The sequence below is a fragment of the Mesocricetus auratus genome, unplaced genomic scaffold (genome assembly GCF_017639785.1).
Source record: "Mesocricetus auratus isolate SY011 unplaced genomic scaffold, BCM_Maur_2.0 Super-Scaffold_100011, whole genome shotgun sequence".
Taxonomy (NCBI): domain Eukaryota; kingdom Metazoa; phylum Chordata; class Mammalia; order Rodentia; family Cricetidae; genus Mesocricetus; species Mesocricetus auratus.
The window spans coordinates 41,980,964-41,999,857 of NW_024429195.1; the positions used below are offsets into that span (position 1 = coordinate 41,980,964).

General features: G+C 41.4%; 1 protein-coding gene across 5 annotated transcripts; it reads right to left on the reverse strand.

Moving 5' to 3' along the window:
* Positions 1-291: 291 nt before the first annotated feature.
* On the reverse strand, positions 292-17,021 carry LOC101844684 (zinc finger protein 431). 5 transcript variants are annotated; one of them, XM_040754648.1, is made up of 5 exons: positions 16,893-17,015; positions 5,230-5,356; positions 4,980-5,040; positions 4,049-4,104; positions 3,696-3,835 (listed from the first exon to the last, which is right to left on the reverse strand). In XM_040754648.1, the coding sequence occupies exons 1-5, from the start codon at positions 16,893-16,895 to the stop codon at positions 3,741-3,743; spliced, it is 342 nt and encodes a 113-aa protein (XP_040610582.1). In that variant the 5' UTR covers positions 16,896-17,015; the 3' UTR covers positions 3,696-3,740. The 5 variants fall into 5 exon arrangements, 4 of the variants coding, with proteins under 4 accessions (XP_040610579.1, XP_040610580.1, XP_040610581.1 ...); XM_040754645.1 differs by lacking the exon at positions 4,049-4,104 and having other exon boundaries at positions 292-3,835; positions 16,893-17,021; XM_040754646.1 differs by lacking the exons at positions 4,049-4,104; positions 16,893-17,015 and adding an exon at positions 16,233-16,853 and having other exon boundaries at positions 292-3,835.
* Positions 17,022-18,894: the final 1,873 nt, after the last annotated feature.

The following is an 18,894-nucleotide window of genomic DNA, read 5'->3' on the forward strand; positions in this document are numbered from 1 at the left end:
ATGAATAAAATAGGATCTATTAGTCAAACTATCCTGTTTTCCTCTTTCCCTAGATGACAATATGTTTACAATCTGAAAAGAGGATATTTTACTGATAAAATGTTTCAATTGATCTTATATGAGCAACAGTGAGAAAAGTAAGTGAGAAATAGCTGTGTACGGCTGGTACCTGACCTTGATCACCATATGAAGAAGGTCAAAGGTAGACACCACGAAGTTGGCTTCTGGTCTCCACGTAACTTTCATGGTCTAAAACCTATAATCACATTACAGACACACACATAACAGAAGTTTCTTTGTTCTGTTTTTAATAAATCTCCTTGCCATTACATTGTAAGGCATCTCTGGATAATCCCCTTTGAAGGCAATACTTCAAGATGAAGTGCCCCATGGGAAAATAATGTGGACATGAAGAAGCATGGAATTTCAAATAATAATTACTTATATACATAACCGTAGCACATGAAGCTATGTTGTAAAACAATGGTGTGGACCACATGGTGACCATTGCTGCTTGACAAAGTTCCAGCATTTCAACACTGCAGACCAACCACACATCTCCAGCACCTGCAGAGGCAGGCAGATCTCTATGAACTACAGGTCAGACTGGCAGAATGAGTTCCAGGACAACCAAAGCCACACAGAGAAACCCTGTCTCAAAAGACAAAACAAAAACAAAAAGACACAAAGTTGTCTTCTAGTCTCCACATATCTGTCATGGCTTAAATAGTCACACAGATACACAACAGATTTTTTTTTTAAATAAATGTCATTCTCATAACATTATCGGGATCTCTGGATAATTCCCATAGGAGGTAATACTTCAATGTGATGTGCCAAGTAGATAACTGATGAGGTTATGAAGATGCATGATATTTCAAATAAAATATACATATTCATGACACATCAAGGTATATGGTGAGCCGGGTGTTGGTGGTACATGCTTTTAATCCCAGCACTCTGTGAGTTCGAGGCCAGCCTGGTCTACAGAGTGAGTTCTCGGACAGCCTCCAAAAACAATACAGAGAAATCCTGTCTTGAAAAACCAAAAAAAAAAAAAAAAAAGTATATGGTGAAATATACAGTTGAATGCTGATTATTCTACCTTATTAGATCTCTTCCAGACAGATAAAAATGTTTCTTGGGACACATACATAAGGTATTTAATGTTTTCATATTTTCTATTAAGTATTTTGACATTACCATTGTTAAAATGTGATGACAGAACAGGAAATGTTGGGAGCACATCATCTACCCTTAGACTTGTATTTCCAAGACTGACACATGAGGATCATGAGCTCAAATGTATCCCTGACTAATCACTAACCATCCAGGCTGGATAACAAGCAACATTTCAAGGGAATCTGTGAAAAAATATGAAAAATAAAACCAGGACAAAAAACCACCACCCTTTCACATACAGCCTCACTTGAAAAGTATGATGACACATAGCCTGATATGACCACTTATATGATGAACACTTTCTACACATTGCAGCATAAAAATATCTCTCACTGAGTGAAAGTACAATAAAAGATGAACAGAAGCCACTGAAGAAATGTAACAACCACCAAATAAAGTTCACTAAATGGACCACACATATAGCACACTTTAATATATACCTTAAATGTTGCAAAATAGCAGCCACAATGAGATCTTCACATCACTCTTTAGTGAATTTGGTACATAATTTACTTACTTCAAGGTTATATTGAAAGAGAGATGAGACAAGTTTGTTTTCCTGAAACTGAGACAACTGTCATGTCTAAAGTATTTACCAAATAATTTACATGAATAGGGTTTTTTTCCTGTATGAGTTCCTCCATATGTCCTGATATGAAAAAAAGCTTTAAAATGTTTACAGGACTAGAAACATGACCGAGTCCTTAATATTAGTTCATTCCCTGGACTAAGGTCAAGTTTTTGAGACCTCCCAGTAATTCCTGCTACAAGAAGCTCCAAGGGTCTAACATTTGTGGGAAACAGAATGTACATGCACATACCCACACAAAGAAAGACACAGTGACATTGCATAATTAAAATTAAAACAAATCTTTAAGCTAAATTTCACTAATGAATATTTTCTCTTGTAATTCTTGTGACACAGGTGTTGAGGCATCTAAAAGCTTACAGAGTTTTTCTCCATCATGAATTGGTTCATGTAACAGAACCATGAAATCATCATTCTCAGTCTGTAGAATCACAGGTGAAAATTTAGGTCATGCTGCTCTGCTGGAAGAATATCACTGGGGTTGGCCTGAGAGTGAACATCTGCATACCGTTTTCATTTTATACTTTCTATTTCATACTGCAGGTTAAGGATACGAATTCTTACCTTCCTACTTTAGTTGTCCTGTCTGACACCTGATTCCATGTCACTTTTATGGTAATGCTCTATTGCTCTGGAACCAAGGGTCAAATCAAACCCTTTCATAAGTTCACTTAGACATAATGCTGAATAATAGGAACAGAAAAGGCACTAATGCACACCCATGAAGTTCATACCTCGAATGATTATCTCATGCAATTGAAGTATGAAATCTAAAATGGATAGCTTATCATTTACATTTATAGGCCTTTTGCCCATGTGGGTTTCCTGGTGTAAACAAAATAATGAGGGATAACATAATGCTTGAACAGATTTTTGACACTTGTCAGATTTTTTTTCTCCAGAATAAATAATCTTCTGTAACTGAACATAGGTGTGTTGACTCAAGATCTTATCAAATGACTTATTTTCAGGTTCCCTTTGGTATGAGTTTTTTCAGATTTTCAAAGTCTATTATATTCAAAGGCTTTAATATATCAATTACATAGTAAAAGATATATTCTTATATATAAAGACTACAATGATTTGCAAAACTATGTTACCCTGACTACATTTAGAGGGTTTCTCTTCAGTATGGTTTTTGCTTGTTTTCAAAGATTATTGATACGTGCAAAGTCTTTCTCACATTGATCACATTTTTAGGGTTTCTCTCCAGTATGTGTTCTTTCATGTCTTTGAAGATGACTGTGTTGTACAAAGACTTTATCACATTGATTACATTCATAGACTTTCTCTCCACTGTGCGTTCTTTTATGTTTTCGGAGACTCTTGTGACACGCAAATGCTTTACCACACTCATCACATTCATATGGTTTCTCTCCAGTATGTGTTCTTTTATGTGTTTGAAGATTACTGTATTGTGCAAAGGCTCTACCACACTGATTACATTCATATGGTTTCTCTCCAGTATGTGTTCTTTTATGTATTTGGAGACTGACTAGATGTGCAAAGGCTTTACCACATTGATTACATTCATAGGGTTTCTCTCCAGTATGTGTTCTTCTATGTGTCTGAAGACTACTACGTTGTGCAAAGGCTCTACCACACTCATTACATTCATAGGGTTTCTCTCCAGTATGTGTTCTTCTATGTGTTCGAAGACTCTTGTGACATGCAAAGGCTTTACTACACTCATTACATTCATAGGGTTTCTCTCCAGTATGTGTTCTTTTATGTGTTTGAAGACTACTGTGTTGTGCATAGGTTTTACCACATTGATTACATTCATAGGGTTTCTCTCCATTATGTATTATTTTATGTGTTTGGAGACTCTTGAGACATGCAAAGGCTTGACCACATTGATTACATTCATAGGGTTTCTCTCCTGTCCTTTTATGTGTTCGGAGACTGATTTGACATGCAAAGGCTTCACCATATTGAATAACTTCGGAGGGTTTCTCTCCAGTATGAATTATTTTATGCCACTGAAGATGACCGTGACATGCAAAGGCTTTAACACATTGTGTATATTCAGAAGGTTTTTTGCCAGTATGACTTCTTTCATGCCTGCAAGAAAAATCGGCACATATAAAGCTTTACCACATTTAGAATGATGTTGAATCAGATTCATATCTGTATGAATGAATTTTACAATTTGATCTAACTGTAAAGATTAACCAAATCTTAAGCTTTTACCACTTTGCTTACACTCACACTCCCCTTCATTAAGGATTGTTTAGCATATTTGAAGATGCCTGTGATAGTAACAGCCTTTATTACCTGGTTCACATTTATGGCATCTTTTTCTCTGAGATTTTTCACATATTTGAAGAGAACTGGAAAAAAATCAGACTATTACCCCATTCATTCCATTTATAAATGTTCCTATACTGTGAGTCATATTACAAATGCAAAATAACCAAGACAAACAGAAATATTTACACATTCCTAGTGCTCAGGGATTTTCTGCAGGATAATGCTGTTAATGCATTCCAGCTTCATTAACCTGGAAAATCAATTACTTGGAAACTCAAATCACATTCAACATATCTACTCAACAGGGAGACTACTATATCTTCTAATTGTTCTCAGATGGAGAGAGTTACATTGTTCTTCCCATATCCCTATGCTCATAAGGCTTGTATCCAAAGTGATATATGGTATACCTATGAAAGGAAGAATAACAAATAAAAGGTTTCCATATTGAATTTACACAGTTTGACTTTCTCTTCCTCATAGACATATGGTACATGGACTAAAGTTTCTTCAAAACAAGCCCCTTAAATCTTGACTGTAACTAACAATCTCACTAAACTTAGCAAAGTCAGAACAATTATATGAGTAACACTAGCTTTATTATGAACTATTTGCTCATTAGGTTTTGGATACTTATCACCTATTCAGTCTATATACCTTTTGTAACATGAGTGATTTGAAACTAAATGTATTGGCAGTTCTACAGCATAGCTCTGATAGAGCTACAATCCAAGATGGTGATATCTGTTAAGATATTCATTCCTTGTCTTCCTTCTTAAAAGAATGACTTGCAAACACAATTCACTGCCATTGAGGTATATGGTTTTGTGAGAATTTAATGATTATCAATGCACTTTAAGCTGTGATTATTTACACTGCTGCTTTTCTTTAAAACTTACAGATACAATAAATGTCTTCAAAGGCACATCTGTATCAGCATACACATGAAAATTACCTTCCATGTCTTCGAGAACTTTGACAATGTTCTTCAATATTATCATCTTCCCATTTGTAGCCTAAAATATAGTATCAGGAAATGTGTATTTTTGGAAATTGTACAAAATTTCAGTTACTATCTTCTGTGATCCTTAGAACTATGCCTGATTTAGTCACCTCATTTTCAATCAAAATTACAGAAGAGCATCAATAACCAAGAAACAGCTGTCCCCTTATTTTAAAACGTGAAGGAAACTTCACAGTATTACCTATAGCAGTGAGGTTTGTATAGGTCTCCAACATCACATCTTTGTAGAGATTCTTCTGGGAAGGATGCAGCAACGCCCACTCCTCCCAAGTGAAATCAACATGCACATCATTGTAGGTCACTGCATCCTAAAACATGCCATATAGGTATACTTAAAAACATGATACTGACAACACTGTAAATGTATACTTCTTTGACAATATAGTTATATAATTCTGTTGATTCCCACACTTATTCTAGGACACAGACATTATAAAATAATCATCAAGTCAATTTAGAAGGAAACTGACTAGGAGGTTTACCTCTATCATTTTTGAACACTTAGAATGGGATATCACCTTGCAAGAGAAAAGACCATTAACAGACATAGAGAGGCAAGCAAGCCAATCAACAATACTGAGTATACATCAGAGAAATTTTATGAATGATTACTAACTAGAAAAAATCTTGAGCAAGGTGGGTGTATTGGTTCATGCCAGTCATCCCAGAACTCAGAGGCAGAGGCTCGTACATCTGCCTCTGAACTGAATGCTGGCCTAGTCTATGCAATCCTTTCCAGGACAGCAAGAAGTGGATATTAAGAACCTGTCTCGCCGGGCAGTGGTGGCTCACGCCTTTAATCCCAGCACTCGGGAGGCAGAGGCAGGCGGATCTCTGAGTTCGAGGCCAGGCTGGACCGACAGCCTCCAAAACACTACAGAGAAACCCTGTCTCGTAAAACAAAATAAAACAAAAAACAAACAAACAAAAAACCCAACCAACCAACAAACAAACAAAAGAACCTGTCTCCTGCAAAAATCAATTTAAAAAAAATAGGAAGAGCTCAAATTTTCTATTGAAGTTCCTACAGAGCTAATGGCATTCACTCGAGTTCTGTATTCATCTTCCAGAAATGCGAAGGGGTCTAGTTTAAACTGTAATTTTAATAAATCTTACTAAAATGGACCACATGTTTAAAGCAGTTCTAAACTGACAGATGAAAACATGAGCAATGTAAATACGGATCATAAATAATCAAGACAGGGCAGGTAAAACTGCTCAGAAGTTACAAGCCCTTGCTTGTCTTGCATATAGGTAGGTTAATTGCCAGTACTTACATAGGGCATCACAACTATCCATTATTCCAAGCTCAGGGAATTGAAGGACATTTTTCACGACTGTGAGGACCAGTCACACATATGGTAGATATGCATGTATCCAGGCAAAAGAATCACATTCATTTAAAAAACAAATACAACAAGCAGGAAGAATGCCACACACCTGTAATCAGATGACACAGAAGGCCCAGGCAGTACTAATGTCATGAATACTGCCACTCTGGGAAAGAGAATGATGCCCTCTGGCAAATTTCAAAATTCAAGCTGAGGGTGAAGCACAGGTGCAAAACCTTACATTCTAGGCCTCTCACCCCCCAAAAAAGCAACATATATATATATATGTTGATATATATTTATATATATAAAATCAAGGAATGTTGGCCCACCTTTAGTCACATCATTTGGAACAAGCCAGGTGAATCTGAGTTTGAGGACAGCCTGTTCTACAAAGCAACTAACTTTCAGGACAGCCAGGGCTACTCAGACAAACCCTGTCTTCAAACACAAGAATAAAAGCAACAAAATTTAAAAATCAGGCTAGCAAAATGGCTTAGCACTGAATAGCAATTGCTTCCATTGTATCTAATATGATTTAGCAATACCTTTATAATGGTGCTGAAGTCAAGGCATCACAAGAAAGAAGCTGGCTGATCAATTTCAACCATCACACAAAAGCAAAAAAAAAAATTAACAAACTGAAAGCAGTGTGCTATCAAAATGGGTTTGTACTAAACAGCAATTTCTTCCTTCTACTGTATCTCATATGATTTAGGGTTAGGGATATAATGGTGGTTAAGGCATGATAGCACAAGAAGGAAGCTGGCTGAGCAGTTTTAACCACAGCACAGTAGAAGCACAGAACAGGAATTGGGTTCAAGCTATAGACACTCAAATCCCATCCTCAATGAGGAATTACACTCAGAAAGGTTTCTACTACAAAGGTTCTATAAGCACCCCAAAGAAAACCATCAAGGACAGACACATGTTCAAATACATCATCTTTTCTGAAAGCTTTTCTTTCAGTCAACTAGATTCTGACCCAGGTAGGCTCATGGTCATCCATGAAGAAAATGCATTTAGTCACTTCAATGATCCTCATGGTCTGCAACAGCCTCTACACTGTCCAAATGTCTAAAGGCTCTTCTGACACCCAAGACAATCTCTTGACTGTGCCATCTTGTAAAATCAGAAAACAAGTAACTCTTTCCATCATACAATGGCACAGAATAACCATTCCCATTCCAAAGGAGAGGAAGCTTATGCTCTCCCTCTCAAGACGCATTAAAGCTGTTCTGCAGAAGGATCCTAAGTGTGCCGCGTCGTTCTTGCTGGCGAGACGGTAGCGCGGGACATCTGGTGCCGAAACCCGGGAACTCAGACCTCATCATCGTCAGCACCATCGGAGACCCCTTGGATTCAAGGAGGATTCAGAACTGCAGGTAACTACGCTCGGAGAGGTATGTTATTCTGGGACTTTGGATTGGAGCCTCTGTTACAACTGTTACATCATTACAATTGTTAGGATAAGTGGCAGTGCCTGACTGTGTGCTTTAGTCTCTTGTAGATAAAAGAGCTGCGCGTGCGCGGTCGTTACTTTTGTTTCATTTGAGCCTCAGGTGTTTATTTTTATCATGGCTCCTCTCAATCCGTCTAGCATGTCAGAAACCCAGCGTAGTGAGAGGTTAGGTGCACGTAAAAAGAAACCGGTTGTAACTAAGAAAGATAACCCCCCCCCGGTAAATTTAAGGATAAGGGGGAGCCCTTACAGTCCCCAAGAGGGACATTAGAAGATAAACAAAAAAGGGGAGAAGGATTATACCCTTTTCAGGAACTGGAAGCTTGCACAAATGCAAGTCACACATACTACAGGCCTGCCCTACAATCCTCAGGGACAAGGCATCGTGGAGCGAGCACATCGCACACTTAAGTCTTACCTAATAAAACAAAAAGGGGGAATTATGAAGGAGTTGCTCCCAACACCAAGAGTGGCTATTGCCATGGCATTGTTTACTATGAATTTTTAAAATCTGGATGATAAGGGTCAAAATGCAGCAACAAGGCATTGCTCGGATCCGCAAAGACCCAAAGAATTTGTAAAATGGAAAGATGTGCTAACTAATGAATGGAAAGGCCCGGATCCTATTCTAATAAAATCCAGGGGAGCTGTTTATGTTTTTCCACAGAATGAAGAAAATCCCTTTTGGGTCCCAGAACGACTCACCAGAACCGTTATGGAGCAAAAGGATGGCGAGACATTCCCGTGACAAAGAGGAACAACTTGACATTGATGGCACTAATTGCAATGAATTGGACCTATGAATTTGAGCAGATGCTTCGCGAATTGAGGGTCGCCATTGTTCAGATTAATTCTATCCGCCTTGACCTGTCCTTCATGGAGGGATTGTCTTCGTGGATTTCTTCAGCTGTTTCATATTTCAAAGAATGGGTGGGGGTGGGATTGTTTGGAGCAGTCCTATGCTGCGGAATAGTGTTTATTCTCTGGCTGGTCTGCAAGCTCAGAACCCAAAACAAAAGAGATAAGGTGGTCATAGCACAAGCACAGGCTGCGCTCGAGCAAGGGGCGTCAACCGATATCTGGTTGACTATGCTTAAGCAATAGGCTGCCGATAGAACAGCTCCTGCACACCTGGAACTTAGGTTCATTGCACAAGGTAGAGTGTTTAGTCTGGCCTCCCAAGAGGGGTGTTGAGCAAAGGCATCGCACAGAGAGATATTTTCCTCTGAGAGACATGTTGTCCTGCATAAGGGTTACCTGCTGTATTTTTTCCCTTTTCCCAAAAAAAAGGCAGAGGACAGGTCGGAAGCATCCCGGATTTTGATGAATCTAGGGATAGGTTTCGTACACGTATCACTAATTTTGTTCTTTGGGAAGTTCAACCACTGTCTCTACCCTCTAATGTCCTGGGAGAGCCTGTTTGCTATTAAAACAAAAAGGGGGAGATGTGGGGAGCCGCCCCCACATTCTCCATTACAAGATGGCACTGACACCCGTTGTCAGTTGGAGTAAATAACCTTGGTGCGCATGTGCCTGCTACTTTTCCATCCCTTACTCTCTGCCTCTCCCGTGGTATCATATGGGCTGACGAGCAGGAGCCAGTCAGGAGATGACACGTCCCAGGCGGGGACTGCTGAGCTATATAAGGGTTGGGCTTTTCGTTCCCCGGGTCTCCACTCTGTAAGCTTATGCTCTCCCTCTCAAGACGCATTAAAGCTGTTCTGCAGAAGGATCCTAAGTGTGCCGCGTCGTTATTGCTGGCGAGACGGTAGCGCGGGACAGTGGTGATGTATTATTTATTATTTATTAAACCTTGCTTGAGGATTCAGAAGGCAAAATCAACCACAAGCCATAAGCCTTTAATCCTAGAAGCTAGAGGTTAGGAGGTGGCACACACCTTTAATCCTAGGACTCATGATTAAGAAGTACCTGGATCTCTGTTAATCCAAGGCCACCCAGATCTACATAAGAGTGATCCAGGCCTAAAGCAAAACAGCTCACACAAAGATGATCTCAGCACCTGGGATCAAACATCTTTAATCCCGGCATTGGGAGGTATATAAGACAGAAGCAAGGTGTCAATATAAAGCATTCATTCTCCAGCCACACTGAGAATAGAAAGCCGTTCAGGTCTTTGTCTTACAGAAGCTTCTTAGTTTCAGGAGGTCCCATTTCTTAATTGTCGTTCTCAGTGTCTATGTTACTGGTTTTATGTTCAGGAAGCAGTCTCCTGTGCCAATAGGTTCAAGGGTACCTCCCACTTTCTCTTCTAAGAGTTTCTGTGTGGCTGGATTTATGTTGAGGTCTTTGATCCATTTGGACTTAAGTTTTGTGCATGGCAATAGACATGGATCTATCTGCAGTCTTCTATATGACATCCAGTTATGCCAGTACCACTTGTTGAAGATGCTTTTTTCCAATGTATAATTTTAGCTTCTTTGTCAAAAATCAAGTGTTTGTAGGTGTGTGGGTTAGTATTGGATTTTCAATTTGATTCTATTGGTCTACCTGTCTATTTTTGTGCCAATACCAAGCTGTTTTCAGGACTATAGCTTGAAGTCAGGGATGGTGATGTCTCCTGAAATTTCTTTATTATACAGGGTTGTTTTGGCTATTCTGGGTCTTTTGTTTTCCTATATAGTACTGAGTATTGTTCTTTCAAGGTCTGTGAAACAGTCAACAAGACAAAAAGGCAGCCCACAGAATGTGAAAAGATATTCACTAACCCTACATTTGACAGAGGGCTGATCTCCAAAATTTACAAAGAACTCAAGAAGCAAGTATCCAAAACAACAAAGTATCCAGTTAAAAAGTGGGGCACAGCCAGGCGTTGGTGGTGCACGCCTTTAATCTCAGCACTCGGGAGGCAGGGGCAGGCGGATCTCTGTGAGTTCGAGACCAGCCTGGACTACCAAGCGAGTTCCAGGACAGCCTCCAAAGCCACAGAGAAACCCTGTCTCGAAAAACAAAACAAAACAAAACAAAACAAAAGTGGGGCACAGAACTAAATAGAGAATTCTCAATAGAAGAGTTTAAAATGGCTGAGAGACACTTGAGAAAGTGCTCAACATCCTTAGCCATCAGGGAAATGCAAATCAAACAGCTCTGAGATACCATCTTACTCCTGCCAGAATAGCTAAAATAAAAAACACTGAAGACAATTTATGCTGGAGAGGATGTGGAGAGAGGGGAACACTCCTCCACTGCTGGTGGGAGTGCCAACTTGTACGCCCACTTTGGAAATCAGTATGGAGATTCCTCAGAAAAATGGGAATCAGTTTACCACAAGACCCAGCAATTCCACTCTTAGGCATATACCCAAAAGTTGCACATTCATACAACAAGGGCATCTGTTTCACTATGTTCATAGCAGCATTATTTGTAATAGTCAGAACCTGGAAGCAACCTAGATGCCCCTCAACTGAACAGTGGATAGAGAAAATGTGGTACATTTACACAATGGAATACTACTCAGTGGAAAAAAAAACACAATAGAATCTTGAAATTTGCTGGCAAATGGATGACACTAGAAGAAACCATCCTGAGTGAGGCAACCCAGTCACAAAAAGACAAGCATGGTATGCACTCACTCATATATGGAATTTAGGCCTGAAACAGGGAAGTGCCAGCCCACAATCCCCAGCCAGAAAGTCTGGGAAACAGGGAGGTCCCTAAGAGCGATATGCATGGTAACTCAGAGAAGGGGAACAGGACAGAATCTTTTGAGGGGATTGGGAGCCCAGGAGTGTGGGAGGTAATGGGGTTGGGGGGGTGAAGAAGCTGGGAGAAAGAGAGGGGGTGAAGAGGAGGGGAGAGAAGGACATGGGGCAGCAGGAAAGTGGAGTAGAGGGAAGAGTAGAAGAGAGCAGGATGAGAGATACCATAGTAAAAGGAGCAATTATAGGTTTGAAGAGAGATTTGGTATTAGTGAGATGTTCAGAGGCCTACAAGGATGACACCAACTGACAATCTAACCAATAGTGGAGAGGTCCTTAAAAGCCCTTCCCTGATAACGTGATTGACAACTTCCTTGTGGGCCATCCTGGAGCCTTCATCCAGTGGCTCTTGGAAGCAAAGGCAGATACCCACAGCTAAACACTGAACTGAACTCCTGGAACCCAGTTGCAGAGAGTGAGGAATGATGAGCAAAGGGGTTACGACTTGGCAGGTGAAACCCACAGAAACAGCTGACCTGAACAAGGGGGAGCTCACAGATCACAGACTGATAGCGGAGTGTGTGTCAGTGAGGAGGCCTCAGGCAATATATCAGCACATAGCCCTGTCATCCAGATGGACTTTGGGAGCCCATTCCACATGGAGGGGTGCTGTCTCCACCTGGACACATGGGGGTGGGCCTAGGCCCTGCCCCAGATCATATGACAGACTTTTGAGATCCCCCAGGAAGGGCCTCACCCTCCTTGGAGAGTGGAGTGGGGATTGGGGGCAGGGTTGGGGAAGGGTTGAAGTGGGGCAGGAGAGAGGGAGAGGGAGCTGGAATTGACATGTGAAGCAAACTTGTTTCTAATTTAAATTAGATTAAAAAATAAATTATAAAAAAGAAAAAATACCAAAAGAAAAAAAAAGAAAGAAAGACATTCAGTCTCAAGATTTTCTAACCAAGCTGGGGAGAGAAGCAGCAGGATCGGCCCATTCAGCCTGAGATAGTGGTAAGAGCTAGTAGTCCGCTACTTTGATTTTTTGTTCTTCTGTTTGAAGAAGATCTGCCTCTGGATATTTTATTTATCTTGTAACAAAAGACTGGAATGGTGCTATCACTTCTAGAGGGGAGAAGAGTTTTCTCATCTCGATGTACTTAGTATACAAACTAATCTTTCATAAACACCCCAGAGAATAACATGACCCAGATAAGCCCTCACAGGTGTGCCTGGAGGAATGTCGCTTGGCTGAATTGAGCTCTTAAGTTGAAAACCAAAATTATTCATCACATAAAATTTGCAGTGTAGACAGAGAAAACATTCTTTTTGGGGGGGTACCTCAAATACCATTGAGTTATGCTTGAGGCCAAAGTATATAAAACCTTTTGAGTTTGGACTTACTCCTTTCCCAGATGTATGCAGCAATTTTCTGAGGCTCTACAGGACAGGATAATGAACCTCATGTAGAGTAAGGCACAGTGCAGAATTCTTCTGACCCATGCTTTTACCTTAGTAAATCAGAATCCTACAGAAGCCTCCTCAGGAACTGACCTATGATATGGTTACCAATGAGACAGAGAGACAAAGAGAAGGAGAGAGTAAGATACACCCACACAGGGAGAAAAAAGAGAGAGAGACAGACAGAGAGAAAGAGAGACAAAGAGAGAGAGAGAGAGAGAGAGAGACAGAGAGACAGAGAGACAGAGACTGAGCCTCTCTAAGAACTCATTGAAATGGAACTTACAAAGTTACCAAAAGTGTAACATGGCTTTGTATCAATTTAAGTGTAGCTCTCCCTCAAAACACCACACTTTCCCAAATCCTTTCTACTCTCCAGGCCTAGCCTATCTACTACAGAGGGTGTTCCAGGCCAGACAGGGTTAGAAAGTGGGACTGTGACTCAAGAAAGACTCACTCCAAAAATTTCTACTTAATACACCTTAGGGCTGAGAAAATGGTTTAACAGATAAAGTACTTGCTGACCTTGCAACTATCCCTTTACTTCTGTATTACAGAGACAGTTGCAACAGTATATGTCTATAATCCACTGGCTTTTGAGGCAAGACAAAAGGCAGACAGAAGGAATCCTGCAAGCCTATTCACATGTGATAGCAAACTAGAGACCCTGTCTCAAACAAGCGGAAGGGAAAGGACCAACACCCAAAATTATTCTCTGACTTCTACACCCAAACCATGATATACACGCATACCTTTCCACACATAAATGAGAGCTTACATACAAACAATCATAAGAAAATAAATAATAAAATTGCAATTGGATATGTGGCACACACCTTTTATTCTAATACTAGGGTGGCAGAGGTAGGCAGAGTTATGGGAGTTTGGGGCCAACCTCATCTACATTCTGAGTTCAAGGACAGCTAAAGATACCTGTCTCAAAATAAATTCAAATTCTGAATTATATTGACCGGTCCTGAAAGTCCTTTTCCAAAATGCACTAAAGTGTCTCAGCTTAACCTCAGCAGAGGTCCCAAGATTCAGGACAATATCTCTTAAAGTCATTTCAGATGTCAACCTCTGGTCCCTGTCAAATCATTCTCAGAAATGAATATAGCCAAGTATGATAGCAGAACCAGGCAAATCTTGAATTCAAGTCAGTTTGGTCTTCATAGAAAATATGATAGTTAGACATTTCTCAACAACACATATACTCACAAATATAGTTTTTCTTTGTTGTTTGAGACAAGATCTCATTAGAAAGCTCCAGCTAGCCTAACACTCACACTGTATAATTTAATGAATAGTTTATATTGAATATTTTAAAACAAATTCCAGTAAGCATTTCATTCTATACCATTGGTTCAATGTTCAAAGCAAAACAGCTTTCTATGAGAAGAACTCAGTGATATCACTTACTCAAGACAAGCAGACACGGTCCTTGAACCCCATGACTGCCACTGGGCAGTCTATAAACAGAAATCAAGAGCAATGCTCTGCTCTGTAAATCTGGAGAGACACCACCTTGACTTACCCTGAGGATCCTGACCCTCAAAACAGATGTCTGTTAGTTGTTTGGCGGGTCTTTGCCATGTTGACTGAGCCATGCTGACTGACTGCACTTACCACAACTGTTACCAACACACAAAACCACAATCTACAGAAACAGCAACAATTTATAATATCAACAAGATCCATAATTCTGGCAACAGCCAATATAACTAGTTTTTGCCTCAAAACAAGTTATGAGTTTGTTTACTTTATTAGCACTTCTGATTTTACCAGTGAGCTCACCTATGATGATTACCCATGCTGTCCCAGGAACATTCCAAGACTAGCAGTCTCTAAACTCTCAGAAGACAGTGGGGGAGGGAGACATGGAAAGCTCTGTAAAGCAGCTGGGTACCAGGAAGTATTTGGAAGGCATCTGCATCTGGACTCAAAGAAGGATCTATAGAATGTCTTAGAGAATTAAAAAAACAGAAGGCAGCCTGGTTGCAGGAAGGTCCTTAGAAAGGACAGGTGGACACCTGTCACACTAACCCTGAATCAGGTTCTCACCTATGTAACCATGTAAAGCCGTTCCCAGCATCCTGCCACTCCTAACAGCTAAAGCAGCGGCACTATGACCTTCGCCTCTCTGGTTTCGTCATTAGCTCTGGCTGACTCCTTGACAAACTCAATACAGGTCCTGGGGATCTCCAGGGACTAATTCCCAGGCTGCAAGTGATCAGGTGAGGCGGCACTCCATGAACACCTCCCTCAGCTCCACAGATATTTGAGATGGGCAAGACGAGACTGGGTTGGTGCTCAGGGCCTGTGAACTTGTGCTGCCCCACCTTCCTGCTTCCCTGAGACAAGCCTCTCAATGGCCTACTAAACACACCCTCCCCCTTCCTGAAGCAAATGCAACAGAGATTCCTCCACTCATCTCCTCACAAGCACAGCAATGCCCAAATGCACTCTCAAGCAAGTCCCTCACAGACACACCCATACAACATGCTCCTAGACATTGTCCCCTCCCTGGTAATACCCTTCCAGAAATTACTTTAGCCTAAGTCAGAGGACCTGAGAATCCTGTGGTGACCTCAGGTTTGAGAAAAAGGGGCAGAATGGGGGAATTTACAGCAACTAAACTGGTGAGCTGCTCTAACACCAAGGCCAGTGGAGACAGCAGGACAACCCCTCCACTGCAACCACAGGGCCCGAAAAGAGACCTGGACCTCCAGAGCAGGAACCATACAGGAACTGGGAACCCAAAGCCATGGTTGGCAAAGTAGACAGACACTGAGTCCTGCAAGAAGATCCCTGGTGAAGGAGAAAACGTTGCCAGTAGACATAGTAACATAGAGAATCTGAGGAGGGTAAATCTAATGAGACCCTCTCCCTAGACAAAGTACTACAGGAAAGTAATGACCATTGAGAGAGGGAGAATTGTTCTTTCCCAGGGGTGAGCCTCCTAGTTGGTTATCCAAAACAAAGTGGTCTGCCCTGAAACCATATAAATAGAAGAAATGTCAATTAATTAAATATTTATGTACACAGACATAGAATGCATACATGCAATAATAACAGCAAAAGAGAAACACAACCAATTTGAAACAGAGTAATTGGGAGAATGTAGCAGGCTTTCTTTTGGGCCAGGAACCAGATCCCAAATCATCACATGGGAACTTATTAGTTATGAATTCTCAGCCTCAGCTTAGGCTCCTTTCTTGTTAGCTCCTACAACTTAACCTGTTTCTCTGTATCTACGTTTTGCCTCAGGGCTTTTTACCTTCTGTTCTGTCTGTATGTCCCACTTTCCTGCTTCTGTTGTCTGGCTGGCTGGTGGCTGTCTGGCTTCTCATCCGAGGTGTGGCCCTCTCTTTCTCCCTCCTCCTCCCCTTCTTCTCTCTAGATTCCTCCTCCTCTTTATTCTTTCTGCCAGACAGCCCCAGCTGTCCCTCTTCTGCCTAGATATTGGCAGATTTTAGACCAATCAAGGGCCTCAGGCAGGCCAGGAGACAGCTTAGCAGTGAAGTGCTACCCAACGCGTGAGATGCCATTTTACAAAATCAACTATAAATGGATCATGCACGTAAAAGGTTAAATACCAATGCTGAACCTCTAGAAGGTACTGAGGCAACTAGGCCTCTCCAAGTTTGGCAACGTGCTTTCCATGGGTGCATCGAAAGCATGTTCAAGTTGAGTACAGGGATGTATCTACACACAACTCCCTGCACCCAATGCTCAGAGCAGACTCAGCCCACTGAGCACAATTATTCAGAGGCCTGCCTCCGGGTCCAGGGCATTTCAAGGACTGCATGGACCCTCAAAGTACAGGGAGTCTGGCTGCAGCTTCCCACCCAGATCCAGGGAATACACATCACGCCGGATCTAGCACCTCACCATCTGCCACGCCCGATCTGGGAAGGACAGCTTAATCCTCACTCACCATGTCGTGGTTTCCCAGCTTGTCCAAGCTCTCAGCTTCCTGCAGCAGCTCTCCAAGCCTGGTACACAAAACCACGGGCGCTGCTCCTCTTCAAAGCCAAACCTGAAGCCTGGCGCCCGGAAGAGCCCGGCACCACGCTTGACTGGCAGCTCGCCTGGAGGTCCTGATTGGCTAGTGAGGCCTGAATGACAAGAGCACCTCCCATAGTGTTACGGCTGCTTAAAGACCCAGCACAGGGATTCTTGATCCTGCCTTGCACCCCAGACAAAGACCTTTTCTAGATCTGCAAAAATATGCGTTTCAGTAGTACAAGCTCCTGGCTCCAATAGCAGACCCTGCTATCTTCCTGCACTCCATAAGCGCTTTCCCTTCTTCCCCCTGGACACAATGTGGCTAGCTAGCATGCACAGCTCATTATTCTATGCCGGAGGAGTGTTTCTCTGACCCACAGAGGGAAGGATACCCAGAATATGAACAATTAAAGAGAGATTTAGGGACACAAAAGAAGATGTTTGTTCTGTGGTTTCACGCTAAGGTCAGATGAACTGAAGGTACTTTTTACCTGGTTGTCACAGGGACTTCGGACAACTAGGAAAGAAAAGCAGGAACCAGATCCCAAACAAGATAGCAGGTTTTCCTCCCATCGGAAGGCTGGAAGATAGCTCCATTGCTGTAGGAGTTTTATTCCTGAAATTCAGGCCAAACTCTTGCCAAATGAAAACCATTAAAAAGAGTGGTCTTCATGGAAAACTGAATACTTAGAGAATAATGGGGTTAGGAAGAATGTCTATGGGCACTATTCCTAGCACATCTTCCTCGGTGGGCAGTGGAAAAAATACAGCTGCATTGTTTAAGGTTCTCTACATGAACAGGACCGGTAGAATGAATCTATGCATTTAGAAATTGGATTTATTAGAATGCATCACAAGCTGTAGTCCAGGTACTCTAGCAATGGCTGCCTACCAATGGAAATTTGAAGAATCCAGCAAATTGCTCAGTCCGTGAGGCTGGATGTCTCAGTTGGTCTTCATTATACACCAACATTCCAGAGAAGTAGGCTCCAATGTTAGTAATGGTAGCCAGAGATAGGGCAAACAGGCAAAAAGAGAGTGCTTCCTTCTTCAATATCCTTTATATATGTCAGCTGCTACCAGAAGGTTAGATTCAGATTAAAGGTAGATCTTCTTTCTTCTTCTTCTTCTTCTTCTTCTTCTTCTTCTTCTTCTTCTTCTTCTTCTTCTTCTTCTTCTTCTTCTTCTTCTTCTTCTTCTTCTTCTTCTTCTTCTTCTTCTTCCTCTTCTTCCTCCTCCTCCTCCTCCTTCTTTTTATTGTTTTTTGGGGGGGGTTATCATAGAGACAGGGTTTTTCTGTGTAGCCCTGGAACTCATATTGTAGATCAGGTTGACCTCAAACTCAGAAAATCCAACTGCTTCTGCCTCCTGAGTGCTGAGGTTAAAGGCGTGCACTCCCATAAGCAGCTAAAAGTGAATCTTATCACCTCAAGTGATTCAGATTAAAGATGGGTCTTCCATTTCAAAACCTTTAAGAAAAATCCCTCATAGGTGACCCAACTCTTGGGGTTTTAGTTAATTCTCGAGGTAGTCAGTTTGACTGTCAAGAATAGCCATCACAGCAGCCAATGCAGAAGAAATGGGAAAGATCTTCTACCTGCAGGAGGCAAGGAGTGCATGGGAGTTATTTCAAAAACAATGTTTTCCTAAACAAAGATTTTTCTTAGGGAATCTGGACACGTAGAGTTGCGCCTATTCCTAAGCATGCTCGGTTAGCAAATTCACTTTTGAACATGATCACAATGGAAAGGCAGAGACATTTAGGGGCATTCTTACACCAAAGACATGCAGGAACATATTTAAATCATTAAGATGATGGAAAGAAATGCCTCTGGCATGTCCATCTTGTACCATAAGGTCTTAGCTGAAAATCAAGGAAATGACACTGTGAAAAGTAGGTTGCTTTGGATCCTATTCAACCTGTCAGTCTT

Excerpts from the sequence above, each read along its gene's own strand:
- LOC101844684 (XM_040754645.1), bottom strand. Across the intron at positions 5,041-5,229 it reads TACAAACCTCACTGCTATAG|GCTACAAATGGGAAGATGAT; the intron begins GTAATACTGTGA and ends ACTATATTTTAG. Across the intron at positions 3,836-4,979 it reads AGTTCTCGAAGACATGGAAG|GCATGAAAGAAGTCATACTG; the intron begins GTAATTTTCATG and ends TTTTTCTTGCAG.